Source organism: Dipodomys spectabilis, unplaced genomic scaffold, assembly GCF_019054845.1.
Source record: "Dipodomys spectabilis isolate Male_0828 unplaced genomic scaffold, ASM1905484v1 ptg000499l, whole genome shotgun sequence".
NCBI classification, from domain to species: domain Eukaryota; kingdom Metazoa; phylum Chordata; class Mammalia; order Rodentia; family Heteromyidae; genus Dipodomys; species Dipodomys spectabilis.
Genome location: NW_024871176.1, coordinates 880,705 through 901,102, shown reverse-complemented (window position 1 = coordinate 901,102; position 20,398 = coordinate 880,705). Strand labels below are relative to the sequence as shown.

General features: G+C 43.7%; 1 protein-coding gene and 1 pseudogene across 1 annotated transcript in view; both read left to right on the top strand.

The window, feature by feature from the left end:
- The first annotated feature begins 2,191 nt into the window (after nucleotides 1-2,191).
- The window catches only part of Rnf10 (ring finger protein 10), a 34,641-nt gene continuing 16,434 nt past the window's right edge, over nucleotides 2,192-20,398 (top strand). The window contains exons 1-5 of the mRNA XM_042669553.1: nucleotides 2,192-2,349; nucleotides 13,041-13,237; nucleotides 15,009-15,208; nucleotides 17,920-18,010; nucleotides 20,178-20,362. Coding sequence (XP_042525487.1) covers nucleotides 2,193-2,349; nucleotides 13,041-13,237; nucleotides 15,009-15,208; nucleotides 17,920-18,010; nucleotides 20,178-20,362 — 830 coding nt within the window. The 5' untranslated portion in view covers nucleotide 2,192. The remainder of the gene's footprint in view (nucleotides 2,350-13,040; nucleotides 13,238-15,008; nucleotides 15,209-17,919; nucleotides 18,011-20,177; nucleotides 20,363-20,398) is intronic.
- LOC122099003 lies at nucleotides 19,431-19,876 on the top strand (annotated as a pseudogene).

Genomic DNA, 20,398 nt, shown 5'->3' with positions numbered 1-20,398 from the left:
AGGAGAAAGAGCCAAGGATCTTAAGAAACTATTTTGAACTGCAAAGTCTTTTTCTGGTTTTATATAGCCTGACAGATGGACATCTTCTACACTGGGATTTCTCTTTTACTCTCTTTTATTTTTATGAATGACACGGAGAAATGATTCATCTATAAGTTCATAATTGTTATGTCTATTTTACACTAAGATCCTTTGAGAAGGTATCTTAGTAATATGTAAGTACATCTAGTAATATGTAAGAATAGACCAGGGCTGGGAATGTGAGTTAGTGGTAGAGTGCTTGTCTGGCATGCATTGAGCCCTGGGTTCAATTCCTCACTACCACATAAACAGAAAAAGCCAGAAGTGGTGCTGTGGCTCAAGTGGTAGAGTGTTAGCTTTGAACAAAAGAAGCTCAGGGGCAGTGCCTACGATCTGAGTTCAAGCTCCATGGCTTGCAAAAAAAAAAAAAAGAATAGATCATAGATGGTGGTTCAAAGCCAGCCTGATAAGAACAATTATTATTTGAACTCTTTATTTCCAACTAATCAGTATAAAAAGTTGTAAGTGGAGGTGTGATTAAAGTGGTAGAGTGACAATTTTAATTGAAAAAATCTGAGCAAGAGCATTAACCTCAGTTTAAGCCTTAGCACAGCACCAAAATAAATATATACATACATTAAATAAATAAAATGGACCTTAAGATTTAGGTTATTGTTGTTTCTTCTGGATATCAAATTAAACAAACTAGCTGCATAGCTATTTTACTAGATTTTTGATATGATTTGTGTGTGTGTGTGTGTGTGTGTGTGTGTGTGTGTGTGTGTAAAACAAGAGAAGCAATACTGGAACTGGTGAAGGGCATTTTAAGGAAAATTAGAAATATAATATTCTGATAAATGATCTTCATTTATCCCCACTTAAACTGTTACTGCACAGAAAGCAATTTATGTATACGTATTAATGTCTCCTATGCCATGAACCAAGAAGGGGAGGGGCCCCATTAGAGATCCAGTCATTCTTTTTTTTTTTTATTTTTGGCTAGTCCTGAGGCTTGAACTCTGGGTCTGGGAGCTATCCCAGAGCTCTTCAGCTCAAGGTGAGCGCTCTACCAGTTGAGCCACAGCGTCCCTTCTGGTTTTCTGGTGGTTAATTGGAGATAAGAGTCCCACGGACTTTCCTGCCCGGGCTGGCTTTGAACCGCGATCCTCAGATCTCAGCCTCCCGAGTAGCTAGGATGACAGGCGTGAGCCACTGTGGTGCGGCTTGTTGTCATTCACTTTTAAGTGACTGCTAAAATTCTATTCGTGCTCCGGGGATTATGACTGCTAGTTTAAAGGGAGAGACCCTGGATTTGATTTTCAGCATAAAAAGCAGGAAAAGGAAAAAAAAAAGGAACAAAAAGCAAAGCAAAGTGATAGTAAATGAACGCATGAGGGAATAAAAGCCAGAAACCTGTTAATACTAGAATAAGAGCCACAGACCAAAAAAAACCCGATGAATATGTTCCACAAATATTCCAAGGTTCGGCTGCTTTATTATGAGTATGTGTTACTACTGCGTCTTAGCGTGCTTACAAAACCAAACTAAACCAAACCAAACAGCCCAACCCTGGTCTTGCCAGGAACTATAAGTCCCATAATCCTACGCGCCCCACCAGTGGAGAGGACCCGGATAAACAAGAAAACTACATTTCCCAGAATGCACCAGGTAGCTTCTCCACTCTATAAATAGTCCATCCGGGTTCTTTGAGATGCTGTTTGGCGACTCGTCGCCATTCCCGGAGCAGCTCGGCCTCGGCCCAGAGGCGAGTGTCGGTCGCTGTGTCGGAGACACTCGTCCCCGACATCGAGACAACCACCCCTCTCTCCTGCCCCGCGGCGGGAGAGCGTGTCCGGCCGGCCGGCGGGGCTCGCGCACCCTCCCTCGCCTCCCCTTCCCCCGTAGCCTCCGCCCCGCCAGGCCCGGCCCGGACCTCCGAGCCCCGGCCTCCTCCTCCGTCTCGGTCACCTCCGCCGCCGCCGGGCTCCGCAGCCCCGCCTTTCGCTTCTCTTCCCATTTTGAGAAGCCAAGGAAGGAAACAGGGAAAAATGTCGCCATGAAGGCCGAGAACCGCTGCCGCCGCCGACCCCCGCCGGCCCTGAACGCCATGAGCCTGGGTCCCCGCCGCGCCCGCTCCGCTCCGACCGCCGCCGCCGCCGAGGCCCCCGTTGATGCCGCAGAGCTCCCCCAGCGCCGCCGCCACCGCTTCCGACATGGACAAGAACAGCGGCTCCAACAGCTCCTCCGCCTCTTCGGGCAGCAGCAAAGGGCAACAGCCGCCCCGCTCCGCCTCGGCTGGGCCGGCTGGCGAGTCTAAACCCAAGAGCGGTAAGAGCCAGCCCGAGGGCTGCGGGTCACTCGGGGACAAGCCACGCTTTCTACGATGGTCCCCTCTTCCTCCCCCCCTCCCCTGGCGCCTGTTATTTACAGTGAATCAGCACCGGTCGTGCTACTTGGTTTGCTCCGGTCCGCGCATCTTTACTCACAATAGCGGGTGAAATTGGAGCGGTTCTCTCCCTTTACAGATGAGGAAACTGAGGTTCTCCAGCTGGTATGCGCCCGCAGTCAGGCCTTCAGACCCCGCTTTGCCTCGTCTCTTCGGGTCGGTCCCCTCTAAAATACGTCTTGGAGTTCGTATTGGGTGGTGAACAGGACCCAAGTTTAAACGAGAGAGGGTGGGGCCCCAAGAGCTCTTCAGACTGACTTTTTTTCATTTACTCTGGTCTCAGATCTGTGCCTCTGTTGAAGAGGACTCCTCTTTGAGTGACTTCGTTCTGTTTGTTGTAGTAGATAAGGATTCAGTCTTTTGGGTGCAAACCTTGAGTGAGTGGCTGAATTTCTTTAATCTGTACAGGGGGGAGCTCATAGAATACTAAATGAATTAAGAGCTCACAAGAGTTCTAGGTTGCTATTAGGTACCAAGAAGGTACCTTGAGTATGTGTGTACTACTAGGCTGCAGTAATTGCCCTTTCACTGGCAAGATTTTTGTCAAATCTGTAGTCATGCTTCTCAGTGTTTTGTCCCGAGGATAATTTTAACAGCTGCTATTTACTGAGGGCTTATCCTGGCTTTTATCTGCTATCTGTACCCCAGTCATTAACCTGTTTAGCAAGGTAAGAGTTGTGCCTTTTAAAGTGAGGAACAAGTTGAGAGGGAAGATGTTAGAAACTGGCAGAATCTAGAATTCACCATTCTCTATCTTATATCAAAGCTTATGTACTAATCTCTGCTCTCTTTTGTATTTTCTTTATATTTACAGTAATTAGAAGATACTGCCTGTGAGCATGAGGATGTGTGCAGATAGGGAACTATTTGGAGTCCTTAAACTTAAGAGGTTTAGTTGTTTAAAACATTTTGCGATCAAACATCTGTAAGGCTAATTTTAAAACAAAGTAACCTTTTTAGGGCTGGGAAGGTGGCTTAGTGGTAGAGTGCTTGCCTAGCATGCATGAAGCCCTGGGTTTGATTCAGCAGTACCACATAAACAGAAAAAGCTGGAAGAGGTGCTGTGGCTCAAGTGGTAGAATGCTAGCCTTGAGTACAGAGAGGCTCGGGGACAATGTCCAGGCCCTGAGTTCAAGCCCCAGTATTGGCCAAAAAAAAAAAAAGTAACTTTTTTTTATTTTTGTTATCATAAAAGTGATATATAGAGGAGTTACAGTTTCATAACTCAAGTAATGAGTACAATTCTTTTCCTTTGACAATATCATCCCTTCCTCTGTTCTCAGTTTTTTTCTTCCAGTTTCCACCCATAAGTTGTGTAGTTTGTAGTGTGTAGTGGGTGTCACTGCTGCATTTATTTTTTTGGTGGCAGTACTAGGGCTTGACCTCAGGGCCTCACTTTTTCACTTTTCCCTTTCCTCCCAAGGCCAGTGATCTGCCATTTTGGGCTATACTTTTAGTTTATTGGTGGTTAATTGGAAGTAAGAGTCTCTCACATTTTCTACCCTGGTTGGCTTTGAGCCTGGATTTTTCAGATCCCTGCTTCCCAATAGAGTAGCTAGGATTTTAAGCATGACCCACAAGTGCCCAGCGTCGATAGAATTATTATTGTTGTTGTTGTTGTCATTCTTGAGGCTTGACCTCAGGGCCTAGGCACTGTCACTGAGCATTAGCTCAAGACTAGGGTTCTAGCACTTTGAGCCACAGCTCCACTTCAGGTTTTTGAGTGGTTAATTGGAGGTCAGAGTCTCATGGACTTTTTTTGCCCAAGCTGTTTTGAACCATAATTCTTAGGTCTCATCCTCCTGAAAGCTAGGATTACAGGCATGAGCCACCAGCACCTGGTTTTCAACTGAATTTTTTTTTTTTTTTTTTTGGGTCTGGTCGTGGGGCCTGAACTCTGGGCCTGGGCACTGTCCCTCAACTCTTCAGCTCAAGGCTAGCGCTCTACCACTTGAGCCACAGCGCCACTTCCGGCTTTTTTCTTTTTTCTTATGTGGTGCTGGGGAATTGAACCCAGGGCCTCAGGCATGCAAGGCAAGCTCTCTACCACTGAACCACCTTCCCAGCCCTTCAACTGAATTCTTTTTTTTTTTTGGGTCCGGTTGTGGGGCCTGAACTCTGGGCCGGGGCACTGTCCCTCAGCTCTTCAGCTCAAGGCTAGCGCTCTACCATTAGAGCCACAGTGCCACTTCCAGCTTTTTTCTTTTTGCTTATGTGGTGCTGAGGAATCGAACCCAGGGCCTCAGGCATGCAAGGCAAGCGCTCTACCACTGAGCCACCTTCCCAGCCCCTCAACTGAATTCTTAACTATTTTTTTTTTTGTCGGTCATGGAGCCTGAACTCAGCCTGCGCACTGTCCCTCACTCTTCAGCTCAAGGCTAGTGCTCTATCACTTGAGCCACAGCATCACTTCCAGCTGTTTCTGTTTATGTGGTGCTGAGGAATCAATACCAGGGCCTCATGCATGTAAGGCAAGCACTCTACCACTGAGCCACCTTTCCTTAAGTAATTTTTTTTTTTTTTTCAGTAGTGGGGCTTGAACTCTGGGCTTGGGCGCTGTCCCTGTGCTCTTCAGCTCAAGGTGAGTGCTCTACTGCTTGAGCTACAGCACCACTTCTGCTTTTCTAGTGTTTTATTGGAGATAAGAGTCTCACGGACTTTGCTGCCCGGGGTTGGCTTTGAACCGTGATCCTTAGATCTCAGCCTCCTGTGTAGCTAGGATGACAGGCGTGAGCCACCAGCGTCTGGCTCCTTAACTAATTTTATTTAAGGCTTTTTTTATTGGGGGGGGATGGTACTAGGGTTTGAACGCAGGGTCTTACACCTGTTAGGCAGACCCAGTACCATTGAGCTACTTCTCTAACCTTTTTTTTTTTAATACTTTTTTGAGATAGGGCACTCTCACTTGGGCTTCAGGCTGCCTGTTTTAAGTTGCCCCAGTTAGGATAACAGGCATGCACCACTGTGTCCAGCATGTGCTTGAGATGGGGGGTGGTCTCCAAAGTAGCTAGAAATAGTCATGAGCCACTGGTGCCAGGCTCCAGGGCTCTTTAGGCCTATAACCTGGTTACTTATGAGTCAGCTACAATAAATTCCTTGTTTATTCCTTAGTGAGCAATAGGTGAAAACTTGTGACAACCCAAACCAAATAAGACAACAAAAAGCTAAGGTGCTGGAGGCATTTTATTCCTGCCTTTGACTGAATATGTTGTGAACGGAACTAATTACCCACTACTAGTATGGCACCAAGTACTGTTGTAGTTTGACCAAAGCCAGTCATTGTCATTGTTAACATTTCAAACAGTTGTATAGAGTGATTATTAGTTGTTCCCTTAATTCTGACTTTTAATTCTGATTTTTTTTTTATAGTTAAACACTTAATTGAAAACTTCAGAAGAAGGGTACAACACATAGAAAGGATGTTTTGTTAGCTTTCACGAAATACACAAGTATGTCTTGGGTGGTACCAGCTTTGGTGTGGTGTATTTATTGCTTGGCAGTGTTTGTTTGCCCTTGCTGGTGCCTACTTATTTTTTTTGTCAGTCGTGGGGCTTGAACTCCAGGCCTTGGCGCTTTCCCTGTGCTCTTCAGCTCAAGGCCAACGTTCTACCCCTTGAGCCACAGCACCACTTCCAGTTTTCTAGTGGTTTATTGGAGATAAGAGTCTCTTGGAGTTTCCTGCCTGGGCTGGCTCTGAACTGTGATCCTCAGATCTCAGCCTCCTCAATAGCTAGGATTACAGGCGAGAGCTACCGGCGCCTGGCTTGGTGCCTACTTTTATGGCTTCTGCAGTGTGTATTCCCTTAGTGAAGAAAGATGTTGTTTGTATCTAATACAACTTTATCAATTGTTTATGAGCAGCTTGCAGTTAGGAAAAAAATGTCAGAATATGTAGAGATGAAAAAAATTGGGAAACTACATACTGGCTTATTTTTAGAGCTGATCTATAGGGTAGCAAATATCTTATGAACATTGCAGCTGGGCAAGGCAGGTAGTACTTGCAGTCTCTGGAATTTGGGAGCTGAGGCCGGAGGATAGAGTTAAAGAGCAAGACCCTACCTTAAAACAAAAACAAAAACAAAATGAGAAAATATTGTTAACTAAGACTAGTGTTGCTACTTAAGCTACTCAGGACCTCTGATAGGGTGACTTCTGTTTCCCATGAACCAGAAGATAGACTCAGGCTCTACACAATTCCATGAAAAAATTTCTGTATATTTCAAAAGCTGACTCTACACTTGATATGCATGATCCTTTTGGAAATTGCTGAAAGGAACCCTGAAAAAAGGATCCCTTGAATTTGAGTCCTGAGTTGAAGGAAGAACAGGAAGAGTAAGATAAAAAGATGTAGCTGGAAGTGGCTCTGTAGCTCAAGAGGCAGGGCGCTAGCCTTGAGCTGAAGAGCTGAGAGACAGCACCCAGGCCCCAGAGTTCAAGCCCCATGACTGACAAAAAACAAAAAAAGAGTACATTTCTTTTTGGCTGGAAATGTGGCTCAGTGGTAGAGTGCTTGCCTTGCATGCATGAGGCCCTGGGTTCGATTCCTCAGCACTACATAAGCAGAAAAAGCCAGAAGTTGTGCTTTAGTAGAACGCTAGCTTTGAGCTGAAGAGCTGAGGGACAGTGTCCAGGCCCAGAGTTCAAGCCCCACCACCGGCCAAAAAAAAAGAAAGGAAAAAGAGGCAGGACAGGTTAGGCACTTTGTAGGCAAACAGTGGCCCCTGGCCAAGATCCAGTCTCTTGGCCATTTCTGTGGTGAATAGTATAGCCATGGAGGTTAAGGGAAGGTCAGGTATTATGCAGCAGTTATTTTGAGGTTGGTAGTGTGAAGCACTCCTGACACTCTTCCTGTTGTTCTGGTATCAGAAGTTAGGTTACTAGGTAACCTGCCTTGAGGAATGACAATGCTGTAAATGGACCTGCAGCAGGCTTTTGCCTTTGGAAATTGATGTAATTAGAAACTTTCAGTAAAATCACTTGGGAAAGATTTTATAAGAGTTTCAGGGTCTCTGGGCTGGATTAATATGGTTTAGCATGTTGGAGCTGACAGGAATGATTTGTATTTATTAATAATAAATGTGCCAGGCACTATGATAGGCATTTTACACAGATTGTCTTTCAGTCCTCAAGTTCTTACAGTAAACCCACTTAGCAAGCAGGTAGTGTACTGCCACATACATCATTCCTGATCACCACTTCTCTCTCCCTTTCATTCAGAATTACTAATTTCAGCTGGATTCAATTTGTTGTCAGTTGATGCTGTAGTAAGGCTTTATATTGTCCCTCTGGAAGTGCTTGTCAACCATTCTGATGATGGGATGGGTAAGCTACTTGCTCATGATTACAGCATGAGTCAGCAGCAGAAACTTCCTGGCTGGTATTCTGATCTCGGCTGGTGCAACCTGTCAGAACTAAAGCTAGAAATGTGATGCCAGATAACTCAGCTGAAAAACTTAAGGCCTTTAATTTGGTAATGGGGAAAAGAGATGAGGTATGCTTGCTGTTACTTGTCAGAGACCTTTACATAAAACATGTGGGACAATTAAGATCCTGAATTAAGTTTTTCCGAATTGTTGACTCTAAATATCGTGGGTTGTAGCTTTGAGCCATTTAACTAATGGCTTGGCCATTTTGGACTGTGTCTTGACAGTAGTTCTCGGCGTTCTTAACTGTGGCTATGCATAAGAATCTCCTGCCGGGCGCCGGTGGCTCACGCCTGTAATCCTAGCTACTCAGGAGGCTGAGATCTGAGGATCATGGTTCAAAGCCAGCCCAGTTCAAAGCCAACCTGGACAGGAAAGTCCGTGAGACTCTTATCTCCAATAAACCACTAGAAAACCAGAAGTGGTGCTGTGCCTCAAGCCGTAGAGTGCTCTCCTTGAGCTGAAGAGCTGAGGGATAGCGCCCAAGCCCAGGATTCAAGCCCCACAACCACCACCAACAACAACAAAAAGAATCTCCTGAGGATTCAAAGATACACTAGTGCTTTGGTTTAAAACTTCACCATACATAAAAGGCCAGAATTGGTGCTGTGGCTCAAATAGTAGAGTGCTAGCCTTGAGCAAAAGAATCTCAGGGACAGTGCTCAGGCCCTGAGTTTCAAGCCCTAGGACTGTCACAAACAACAATATCAACAACAAAAAACTTCACGTACAACAGAACAACATAAGAAAAAAATGGAGAAAACAAAATAAAAAATGAAAATATAGATTGTGTTTCTCTCTGGAACATGAACTTTTTTTTTTGGTCAGTTGTGGGGCTTGGGCTCTGTCTGTGCACTCTTCAGCTGAAGGTGAACGCTCTACCGCTTGAGCCACAGCACCATGTCTGGTTTTCTAGTGGTTTATTGGAAATAAGAATCTCACAGAGTTTCCTGCCCTGGCTGGCTTTGAACGGTGATCCTCAGATCTCAGCCTCCTGAGTAGCTAGGATTACAGGCGTGACTCACTGGCCCCCAACTTGGAACATGAACTTTTAAGTTTGTTTTCCAAAATCTAAAGTATATCATCTTATGCTCCTAACAGAAATGAGGACACATTCTACTGCTGAGTTATTGATATGTATATTCTGGCAAATTGTCAACAAAACATCTCAAACATAGCACTCTGAATTTTATCTTTAGGTTCCAGACAGTACCTTCAAGCTTTAGCTACCTGTTGCCTGGGTTTAGAGATAAGAGCCAGTTTCTCACTTGAGAGGTCTGTCTTCACATTCTTAGGCAAATGGAAGACAAGAAGAGAGATTTTAATGCCTAAATCATAAATCTTCATGTGGTTATTTGCTGTAATCTGGTTTAGAAATGAGAAGTTAAAAGAGCATTATGAAAGTTTTCTTACAAGTGTGGTAATAAGTAAAAAAATGAAATAGCTTCCTTGCTAGAGTGTCTTTTTTTGTTGTTGTTGTTGTTGGTTGTGGGATTTGAACTCTGGGCCTGCACACTGTCCCTCAGCTCTTCAGCTCAAGGCTAGTGCTCTACCATTTAAGCCACAGTGCCACTTCCAGCTTTCTTGTGGTTTATTGGAGGTAAAGAGTCTTGGACTTTCCAGCCCAGGCTGGCTTTGAACTGCAATCCTCATATTTTAGCCTCCTGAGTAGCTAGGATGACAGGAGTGAGCCATTGGTGCCTGGCTGGTATCTAGCTTTGAACTCCAGGGCCTTTGTGCTTGCTCTGCTTGCTTGCTCACAGCTGAAGCCATGCCTCCAGCTCAGGAGTCTTTCAGATATTTCTGCCCAGGCTGCCTTTGAACCATGCTCCTCTGCATCTTAGCCTCCTAAGGCACGAGCCACCAGGATCTAGCCAAGATGATGCCTCTCTTGAAAGCAACAGTTAAAGAGTCAAAATGGCCGTGCTCCGGTGGCTCACGCCTGTAATCCTAGCTACTCAGGAGGCTGAGATCTGAGGATCGCGGTTCAAAGCCAGCCGGAGCAGGAGAGACCGTGAGACTCCTATCTCCAATAAACCACCAGAAAACCGGAAGTGGTGCTGTAGCTCAAGTGGTAGAGCGCTCGCCTTGAGCTGAAGAGCTGAGGGACAGCACCCAGGCCCAGAGTTCAAAGCCCCACAACCGCCAAAAAAAAAAAAAAAAGAGTCAAAATGTAGGATTAGTCTAGATAATAAAGTTTGGCAATTATGTTGTTTTTATTTATTTTTTGGCAGTGTTGGGAATTGAGCTCAGGGCCTTGTACATGTTAAGAATGTGTTCTAAAGCCGGGCACTGGTGGCTCATGCCTGTAATCCTGGCTACTCAGGAGGCTGAAATCTGAGGATCAAGGTTCAAAGTCAGCCCAGGCAGGAAAGTCTCTGAGACTTTTTATTTTGGTCATTGGTGGGGCTTGAACTCTGGGCTTGGGCGCTGTCCCTGAGCTCTTCAGCTCAAGGCGAGCGCTCCACTGCTTGAGCTACAGCACCACTTCCGATTTTCTAGTGGTTTATTGGTGATAAGAGTCTCACAGACTTTCCTGTCTGGGCTGGCTTTGAACCGTGATCCTCAGATCTCAGCTTCCTGAGCAGCTAGGATTACAGGTGTGGGCCAATGGTGCCCAGCTTTTTTTTTTTTTAAACATTTTTATTATTATCTTTAAGTAGTTGTACAAAGAAGTTCCCATTCTACAAAACAGTATATGAGTACAAGGTGTCTGACATCTTTGTAAACTTGACAGTCTTTTTTTTTCTTTTTTGTTGGTAGTGGGGCTTGAACTCTGGGCTTGGGTGCATCCCTTAGCTCTTCAGCTCAAGGGGAGGGCTCTACCGCTTGACCCACAGCACCACTTCCAGTTTTCTAGTGGTTTATTGTAGATAAGAGTCTCTTGGACTTTCCTGCCTGGGCTGGCTTTGAACTGTGATCCTCAGATCTCAGTCTCCTGAGTAGCTAAGATTACAGGCATGAACTACCTGTGCCCTGCTACTTAACAATCTTATAGTGTTGTTAGGTTATAAATTTGTTCAAGGCTAGTGCTCCACCTCTTGAGCTACAGTGCCAGTTCTAGCTTTTTCTGTTTATGTGGTACTGAGGAATCGAAGCCTGGGCTTCATGCATGCTAGGCAAGCACTCTGCCACTAAGCCACATTCCCAGCCCCTTGTTTTACTCTTGAATGCCTCTTACTACATAGCCTAAGCAACCTTTTGCAGTACAGCATCTATGCTATACTAACTTGAAAGCAAATGTCTCCTGTCATTGATAAGGTAGCTATTCCTAATATAGCATGACCCTTTCTTTTTTCCTTTCCTCCTTCCTCTTCCCACTCCTTTCCCCCTTCTCCTCCTCAAGGGCTATTAGCTTTATTGACTTTTGAGTCCTGACTGTGGTTACCTTATCAGGGCCAAACCAAATGATTTCTTATGCCTCATATAATCTGTAGGCTGAATGTTCCTCACTCCTGCTCTGGAGACACTTTAAACTGAGAAAGCTGTGTGATTTGGTCTATAAAGTTTATTTGTCCTGAAAGAGGGACTTCCTTAGTTAGGCTTTAGCATTTGAAACAAAAAAATACTATGTATTGTTTTTCTCAGAGAGCTAAGCTCTGTCCTAAACTTAGATTTTTTAAAATTTTTTATTTTTTAAATATATATATTTTTATTGTAAAGAATACTGTACCAGAGGGGTTACAGTTCATGAGTAAGGTAATGAATACATTTACTATTGAGCATTGCTAATGGAATTTTTTTTTTATTGTGAACATACTGTACAGAGGGGTTACAATTACATGGGCAAGATAATGAGTACATTTCTTATCAAGCATTGTAGCCTCCTCCTTTGTTTACCCTTCACATCCCTTCCCAGCCTCCACCCGCCCTGCTAATGGAATTTTTGAGGCGTGCATTTATGAAACTGAGATTCTCTAGAGTAAGTTCATTCATATAAAAACTGCTAATATTTCTGGAAATATAGGTTGTTATTTCCATTTTGTCATACAAGTGAGAATTAGACATCACAGCTGTGTATGTGCAGGCTTGTCAGACTCATCTCTAAGCATATTCAGCCAGCCTATCTGGTCTTTTTCCTGAGTAGTGAGGAAACAGTGAAGGTTCTGTTACCACTGTCTAAGTAGTAGGTCGAGTCAGGCTCTCTTTAGGACGTTCCTGTTCACAGTGGTCACAATGCCAAAGCAAAATACAAAGACTGACAAAAAAAATTTTTTTTGAGAAATCTGTCAGACTTATTTGATGTTGAGCATCAGTAAGTAGCACCTGGAAACTTTGAGACTTGATGCAAGACCCAGGCCACGTAAAATTTTTTCTATGAACTTACACCTGAAGGAGCATCAAACTTCTGCTTCCTCTTGTGTTTGGCTTAGTGTAGTTATTTCTTTTCATAAACTCAGAGAAAATCATTGAAAAGCCCAATAAGATAATATACTTTGCTTATTTATTTATTTATTTATTTATTTATTTTGAGTTGTGGGGCTTGAACTCTGTCTTGGGCACTGTCCCTCAGCTCTTCAGCTCAAGGCGAGCGCTCTACCACTTGAACCACAACGCCACTTCCGGTTTTCCAGTGGCTAAACTTAGATTATTATTTCTTCTTCTCCTTCTCCTTCTCCTTCTCCTTCTTCTTCTGGTTTTCGAGTGGCTAAACTTAGATTATTATTTCTTCTTCTTCTCCTTCTCCTTCTCCTTCTCCTCCTTCTTCTTCTGGTTTTCGAGTGGCTAAACTTAGATTATTTCTTCTTCTTCTTCGTTGTCGTCGTCATCGTCTTTTTTTTTTTTTTTTGTCTGTCATGGGACCTGAACTCTCGGCCAGGGCACTCTCCCTCACTCAGCTCTGCAGCTCAAGGCTGGCGCTCTACCACTTGAGCCTCAGTGTCACTTCTGGCTTTTTCTGTGTATATGGTACTGAGGAATTGAACCCAGGGCATCATGCATACAAGACAAGCACTCTACCACTGAGCCACTTGCTCAGCCCTAAACCTAGATTTCTTAGAGGTATGGAAAGGCCTGTTTTTCCTTATTTAAAAACACTATTATTAACCATATTTTGCTAGAGGTGGAGAAAAATTTTATGTGTGTGTATATGTGTATATATGTAGGTGTATGTCTTTTTAACATATTTCCTGGTTTTTTTTTGCTTTCAGATGGAAAGAACTCAAATGGATCCAAACGTTATAATCGCAAACGTGAACCTTCCTACCCCAAAAATGAAAATTTTAGCAACCAGTCCCGTCGCTCCAATTCACAGAAAAGCAAAACTTTTAATAAGATGCCTCCTCAAAGGGGCGGCGGCAGCAGCAAACTCTTTAGCTCTTCTTTTAATGGTGGAAGACGAGATGAGGTATGTAATTGGAGAATGTCCTTTCTAGAGCATAAACATAAGATTTAGATTTTTAATTTTTCCCCTGCAGTGTGTCAGTAGCTAAAGGAAGAGAGCAAGAGGGAGAAGAATAGGTAAAAAGCAGTCATGTAGTTGAGGATTAACTGGATGTGGAACTTTGCCTCCTTTCTTCCTCTGAAGGAAGTTATAGACATTTCCTTGGAGGAAGAAGACATGTAATCATGTGTTGAGAAATTGTAGCTAATAGGGTACCAGACTCTGTGTAGTACTTTTCTTACCACTCTTGGGTTTTAGTGTTGTACCATTTGAGCCATACCTCCACTTACCACTTTTGCTGGTTTGTCAGAGATGAATCTCAGACCTAGGCTGTCTTTGAACCATGATTTCCTGGATTTCAGCCTCCTGAGTAGTTAGGAGTCATAGGCCACTGCTGTCTGTCTTGTACTTTTCTTTTGAGGCAGGGTCTTACTAAAAAGTTGACCTTGACTTCAAACTTAAGAGTCCTCCACCTTCTTAGAATCTGTCATGTGTATGTGCAAGTGCTTTGTTCTAAAAACTTCCAAATTTGACTAGGCAGCAAACCTTTCATTTGCACTTGGCATGTCCTTTGGTCCAGTCATTTCTTCCATACATTCAAAAGAGATAATTGGGGGCTGAGGGTGTACTTCAGTGATAGGGAGCTTGCCTAGTATTCATGAAGCAACCCCTGAGATCAGTCCCTTTCACTGAAAAAAAGAAAAATTCAGGTGCCCAATTGTGTACAAATCTAGCCTCAAATATGCTTGTTGCAGCATTAATTTGAACAGTAAAAAAAAAGCCGCAAAAACTAAACAATCTCCATAAGTAGGAGATATCGTATGCCTGCTTTAGGACATTAAATGGGAAACTGGGCTTGGGGAAAAATCCACTAGTCTGTTTCCCCCTCCCCCCCAATCACTCATGGGGCTTGAACTATGGTCTGGATGCTAACAAAATGAAGGTTAAGCTGGGTGCTGGTGGCTCATACCCATAATCCTAGCTACTCAGGAGCCTGAGATCTGTGGCTCAAGCGGTAGAGTGCTTGCTTTGAGCTGAAGAGTGCAGGGACAGCGCCCAAGCCCATAGTTCAGCCCCACGACCACCAAAAAAAAACAAAACCCAAAAAAACAAAATGAAGGCTAGTATAAACTCAAATGTAGAGCATGTGCCTAGCATATATGAATGAGGCCCTGTGTTTGATCTCCAGGAGAAAACAGTCACACATGCACACAAGGTACGTATGTAGTTGTCTTCTGGGAGTGTGGGAAAATTAGTCCAGTGTGTAACATTGTTGTACTTTTTAAGAAGACTGGAGGTGTTGGGACTGGGCCTTGTCATTTAATAGTGAATTGCCATTTAGCAGGACAGAGTAAATGGTGTAGGTAGTGGGATAATAAAGGCTCTTTTACTTCCAAGATTCTCAAAGCCTTTCTTTTTTTTTCTTTTTTTCTTTTTTGTGGTTGTTGTTGTTGTTGGTTGTGGGGCCTGAACTCTGGGCCTGGATGCTGTCCCTCAGCTCTTCAGCCCATGGCTAAGCGCTCTACCACTTGAACCACAGAACCACTTCTGGCTTTTTCTGCTTATGTGGTGCTGAGAATCAAACCCAGGGCCTCAGGCATGTGAGGCAAGCACTCTTAGCACTGAGCCACCTTCCCAGCCCATCTAAGCCTCTTTTTATTTAATCTTTGAAGGAAGAATGGGACTCTTTTCTTGCTGTAAATTGGTGTTTTAATCTAAAACTCATTCTTTCTAGGTAGCAGAGGCTCAACGGGCAGAGTTTAGCCCTGCCCAGTTTTCTGGCCCTAAGAAGATCAACCTGAACCACTTGTTGAATTTTACTTTTGAACCTCGTGGCCAGACAGGTCACTTTGAAGGCAGTGGACATGGCAGCTGGGGAAAAAGGAACAAGTGGGGACATAAGCCTTTCAACAAGGAACTTTTTTTACAGGCCAAGTGAGTATTGCTACTCCTAGGGTGGCGTGGGGGAATAAAATAGAAGATTCAAGGGAGTAGGAATCCTGGGAGGAGGCTTCCTTGCTTTTAAGTAGAAAGCTAATTGATGCCTACCCCTACCTCTCTCACTCACTTTCCAACTACATGTTCTTGATATTAATATAAACATAATGTTTAAATAAATGACTTGAGTACTATGTTGAGAGAGGAAAAGTGGAATTGGATATGTATTTGAAACTTTTTTTGACTTTTTTTTTTTGGGTCCGGTCGTGGGGCCTGAACTCTGGGCCTGGGCACTGTCTCTCAGCTCTTCAGCTCAAGGCTAGCGCTCTACCACCTGAGCCACAGTGCCACTTCCAGCTTTTTTCTTTTTTTTTGCTTATGTGGTGCTGGGGAATCGAACCCAGGGCCTCAGGCATGCAAGGCAAGTGCTCTACCACTGAGCTACCTTCCCAGCTTCACTTTTTTTGACTTTTAACCTCAGATAATTAGCCACTTTTGTGAAGAAGAGGGAAAAATATTGTTTACATTTTGAATAGGGTCTCAATGTGTAACCCAGGCTGGCTTCAAGCTTTTGATCCTTAGCCTCTGGAATTGTGGGATGACAGGTGTGTACCACCATTCCCTCTTTTTGTTTGAAGGAGGGTTTCACTATGTAGCCTAGGTTGACCTCAATTCTGGATCTTCCTATCTTAATCTCTGGAGTATTGGGATTGAAATCATGTATCACCATACCAAGCCAGGCGGAAATTTCTTTAATTTTTTTTTAAATTTGTTTATTGTTGTTTTAAAGGTGAGGTATAGAGTGGTTACAGTTGCGTAAGTCAGATAAAGAGTACATTTCTTTTTTTTTTTGGGGGGGGGTCCAGTCATGGGACCTGAACTCTGGGCCTGGGTGCTGTCCCTCAGCTCTTCAGCTCAAAGCTAGTACTCTACCACTTGAGCCACAGTGCCACTTCCGGCTTTTTTTCTTTTTGCTTATGTGGTGCTGAGGAATTGAACTCAGGGCCTTATGCATGCAAGGCAAGCGCTCTACCACTGAGCCACCTTCCCGGCCCCAAGAGTACATTTCTTTTGGACAGTGTCACCCCACCTCTCACTTCCAGTTGTATAGTTCCACAAATTGTATACTTCATTTTCAGCATAGTGTATAGTAAGTACCACACTGCTTGTTTACACTTTGTTCTTCCATTTCTGTACCCCCTTACCCTCCCAAAGACAGATAAGTGAACAAACAAAACAGAAAAGAAAGCAAAAACAGTATTTAACAAAGAAAAAAAAAATCTCTTGCTTCCATTTCCTGGAAAGGACATTTCTTAAGTGTGAATTGAATAAGTTCAAATGCTTGGCATGTATTTATCAAAAACTGATTCCTTCGGGGCTCTGGTGGCTCATGCCTATAATCCTAGCTACTCAGGAGGTTGAGATATGAGGATCATGATTCAAAGCCAATCTGGGCAGGAAAGTCCATGAGACTTTTTTTTTTTTGGTTGGTCATGGGGCCTGAACTTTGGGCCTGGGTGCTGTCACTCAGCTCTTCAGTTCAAGGCTTGAGCCACAGCGCCACTTCCAGCTTTTTCTGCTTGTGTGGTGCTGAGGAATCGAACTCAGGACCTCATGCATGCAAGGCAAGCTACTCTACCATTGAGCCACCTTCCCAGCCTGTCCATGAGACTTTTATCTCCAATTAACCACCAGAAAACCAGAAGTAGAGCTATGGCTCAAAGTGTTAGAGCACTAGCCTGGAGCAAAAGAGCTCAGAGTAGGCCTTGAGTTCCAGCCCCATAACCCATTAAAAAAAATAAAATAAAAAATAAAGAGTCCAGGGGCTGGTGACTCACACCTGTAATCCTATCTACTCATGAGGCTGAAATCTGAGGACCGAAGTTCTAAGCCAGACAGGGCAGAAAGTCTATGAGACTCTTAACTGCTAATTAACCACCAGAAAACTGGAACCTCTAATTAACCACCAGAAAACTGGAAGTGGTGCTGTGGCTCAAGTGGTAGAATGCTTGCCTTGAGCTGAAGAGCTCAGGGCCATTTCCCAGGCCCAGAGTTCAAGCCCCAGGACCAAAAAAAACCAAAAAAGATTCTGCTTTTTTTTTCTTTCTTTTTTTTTTTTTGAGATGAGTTCTTACTATGTTGCTCATTTTGGCCTTAGACTCCTGGGCTCAACTGATCCTCTCACATCAGCCTCCTAAGTAGTTAGTGCCATAGGCAAGTGCTACCATGCCCAGCTATCCCTTTGTGTAGCCTTAGTTATAAGATTCGACTTTGGCTGTAGACTGAATTAACTACTGTATACATTGTAAGCTTTTTTTTTGGTGCTGTTGCTAACACTCTACCACTTGAGTCATATCTGTAGTTCCTTTTGTATACTTCATATAAACTGGTCTCAGATGATTGAAAATAGTTTCTACTCCCTTGAAGATGAGCCATGTTCTGGGGTTCCAAGGTTTGAGGAGGAATTGTTTGGTAGAGGTAGATTAATTCAAGGGAACACTTCATAGGTTTGTACTTCTTGCTTAGATTGGATTCCTTCTAGAACCAGAGCTCTAAAATGGAGCTCAAAGTCCTGTTACAGTGCTTCATAAACCATGGTTGTTACTGGCCTGCATTTGAAGTTTGAGTGAAGAGATGACAAATTTCTGCTTAGGACCTTGTGATTCTGAACACTCTTGCCTTTTTGTTGTTTTTCTTGTTATTTCTAGCTGCCAGTTTGTAGTGTCTGAAGACCAAGACTACACAGCTCATTTTGCTGATCCTGATACCTTAGTCAACTGGGACTTTGTGGAACAAGTGGTGAGTAGCTCAGACAGACTTGTTAGTTAGTGGGAGAGAACTAAAAAAGAGAAGGTGGTGACACAGCAGCTGTTGGCTGTGTGCACTACTGATAGCCCTTTCTGCTTGCCTAGTGGGTAGATAGTTCTCAGAGGCTAGTCCTTGCTTCCTCCCAGAATTCCTTTGTAGATCTAGTTGACACTGGCTTGCAGGCATAGGATGTGAAAGGCTCTGATCTAAAGGTATATAAACAGTCCTATCTACACCACCGAGTGCTCCCTGGGGACACAGTAAGCAGGGACCCTGTGAGGGGCTGTAGTTCCCTCCTCCTGATCAAGCTGTTAAAAGGACTTGCTTCAGAGAGACAAATGGCATATGGTCTCCCTGATAGGTGGAGGTTAAATCCAAAATACAAGGAGATAGGACAAAGTAAACAGGACTCATGAAACAAGGACCTCCACTCAATGTTTTTGTATCATTACTAAATAACTCCCACATATGTGGTGTATATGTATGTGCACATCTGAGTGAAGCTAGGAGAGGAGGACATAGAATCAGAGGGAAATGGGAACATAGACAACAGAGGGGCCCATCAGCTGCACAGGACATTGATAAAAATGAACTTGATTGATAAGCAACTCTGGCAGCAATAAAAGGGAAAGAGGGAACAGCTTACACTAAGCAAAATGAAAGAAATGTGCATATCACCCAATTTGGAAGAAATAGTTGTATCATCGAAGCTTATAGAATTCATAAACGTTATAGACCACGATGATGACAATTTGCCTTGTGAAGGTTAAAATGTGTTTGTGACTTTAATAGTATCACTATCTTAAAATACTGTGAAATTTGTGAAATTTATGTAATCACAATCTCAATAAACAATCTCAATAAAGATTTCTTTAAAAAAAAAAGGACTTGCTTCATTGGTAGCCCTTTGTGTAGTGCACAGCTGCACTTTCTGCCAAAGTCACTGTTATATTTCTTTCCAACTGAAGTTAAAGTATGTCCTTGCTGGTCCTAACAGTGTAACTGATGGAGAACCACTTTCAGAATGGCAGTTTTTTTTTTCTTTCTTTGTTCCCCCCCCCCCCCCCAACTTCCCTTCCCTCCCCCCTGTGTTGTCCTGAGCTCTTTAGCCCAAGGCAAGCCCTCTACCACTTGAGCCACAGTGCCATTTCTGGTGGTTAATTGGAGATGAGTCTCTAGGACTTTTCTGCTGGGGGCTGGCTTTGAACTGTGATCCTCAAATCTTAGCCTCCTGAGTAGCTAGGATTAGAGGTGTGAGCCACTAGCCACTGGCCTGTTTTTGTTTTAATTAAGCTATTACTGTGAGAATTCATAAAGCCCTCTGAGACTGACATAGGCCTATTAAGTTTAATACATACCAGTTAAAAATAGATGCATAGCTCTTTCCCTGCCCCGGTGTGGAGGTGGAAGCTCAGCTGCGCTCAAGATTCAGCTTCACCATAATCCACCACCATGGCTGAGGAAGGCATTGCTGCTGGAGGTGTAATGGATGTCAATGCTGCTTTACAAGAGGTGCTGAAGACCGCCCTCATCCACGACGGCCTAGCACGTGGAATCCACGAAGCTGCCAAAACCCTAGACAAGTGCCAAGCACACCTTTGTGTGCTTACATCCAACTGCAGTGAGCCCATGTATGTCCAAGTCGGTGGAGGCCTTTTGTGCTGAGCACCAAATCAATCTTATTAAGGTCGATGACAGCAAAAAAACTAGGGGAGTGGGTAGGTCTTTGCAAAATTTGTCGAGAGGGAAAGCCCCATAAAGTGGTTGGTTGCAGTTGTGTAGTTAAAGACTGGCAAAGAGTCTCAGGCCAAGGATGTCATCGAAGAGTACTTCAAATGCAAGAAATGAACAAATAAAAAGAGTTGACTTTAAAAAAAAATATATGCATAAACAAAAGTTGTTTGGAAGTTATTGATAGATTTGTTGGCAGATTACTTATGGTGCTCTGTTAATCCTTCACTCTATGCATACTCATTGTTTTTGTAAGTGAAATATATGATTTAGTAAACAATTTGCTTAAAATCCTGTCATCCTTTATACCTACATTGTTAAATTATTTTAATGTGTTGAGTAGGGATGAGAGGAGATGGGAGAGGCTGAGGTTTTGAACTTTGATACCCCTGGTCAGTTCTGAAATTATGGTGGCATTTTGTTTCAGCGCATCTGTAGCCATGAAGTGCCATCTTGCCCAATATGCCTCTATCCACCTACTGCAGCGAAGATAACCCGCTGTGGACACATCTTCTGCTGGGCATGCATCCTGCATTATCTTTCACTGAGCGAGAAGACCTGGAGTAAATGTCCCATTTGTTACAGTTCTGTGCATAAGAAGGATCTCAAGAGGTATGACTGAGGCCTTTACTAGGTTAGGCTCAAGTC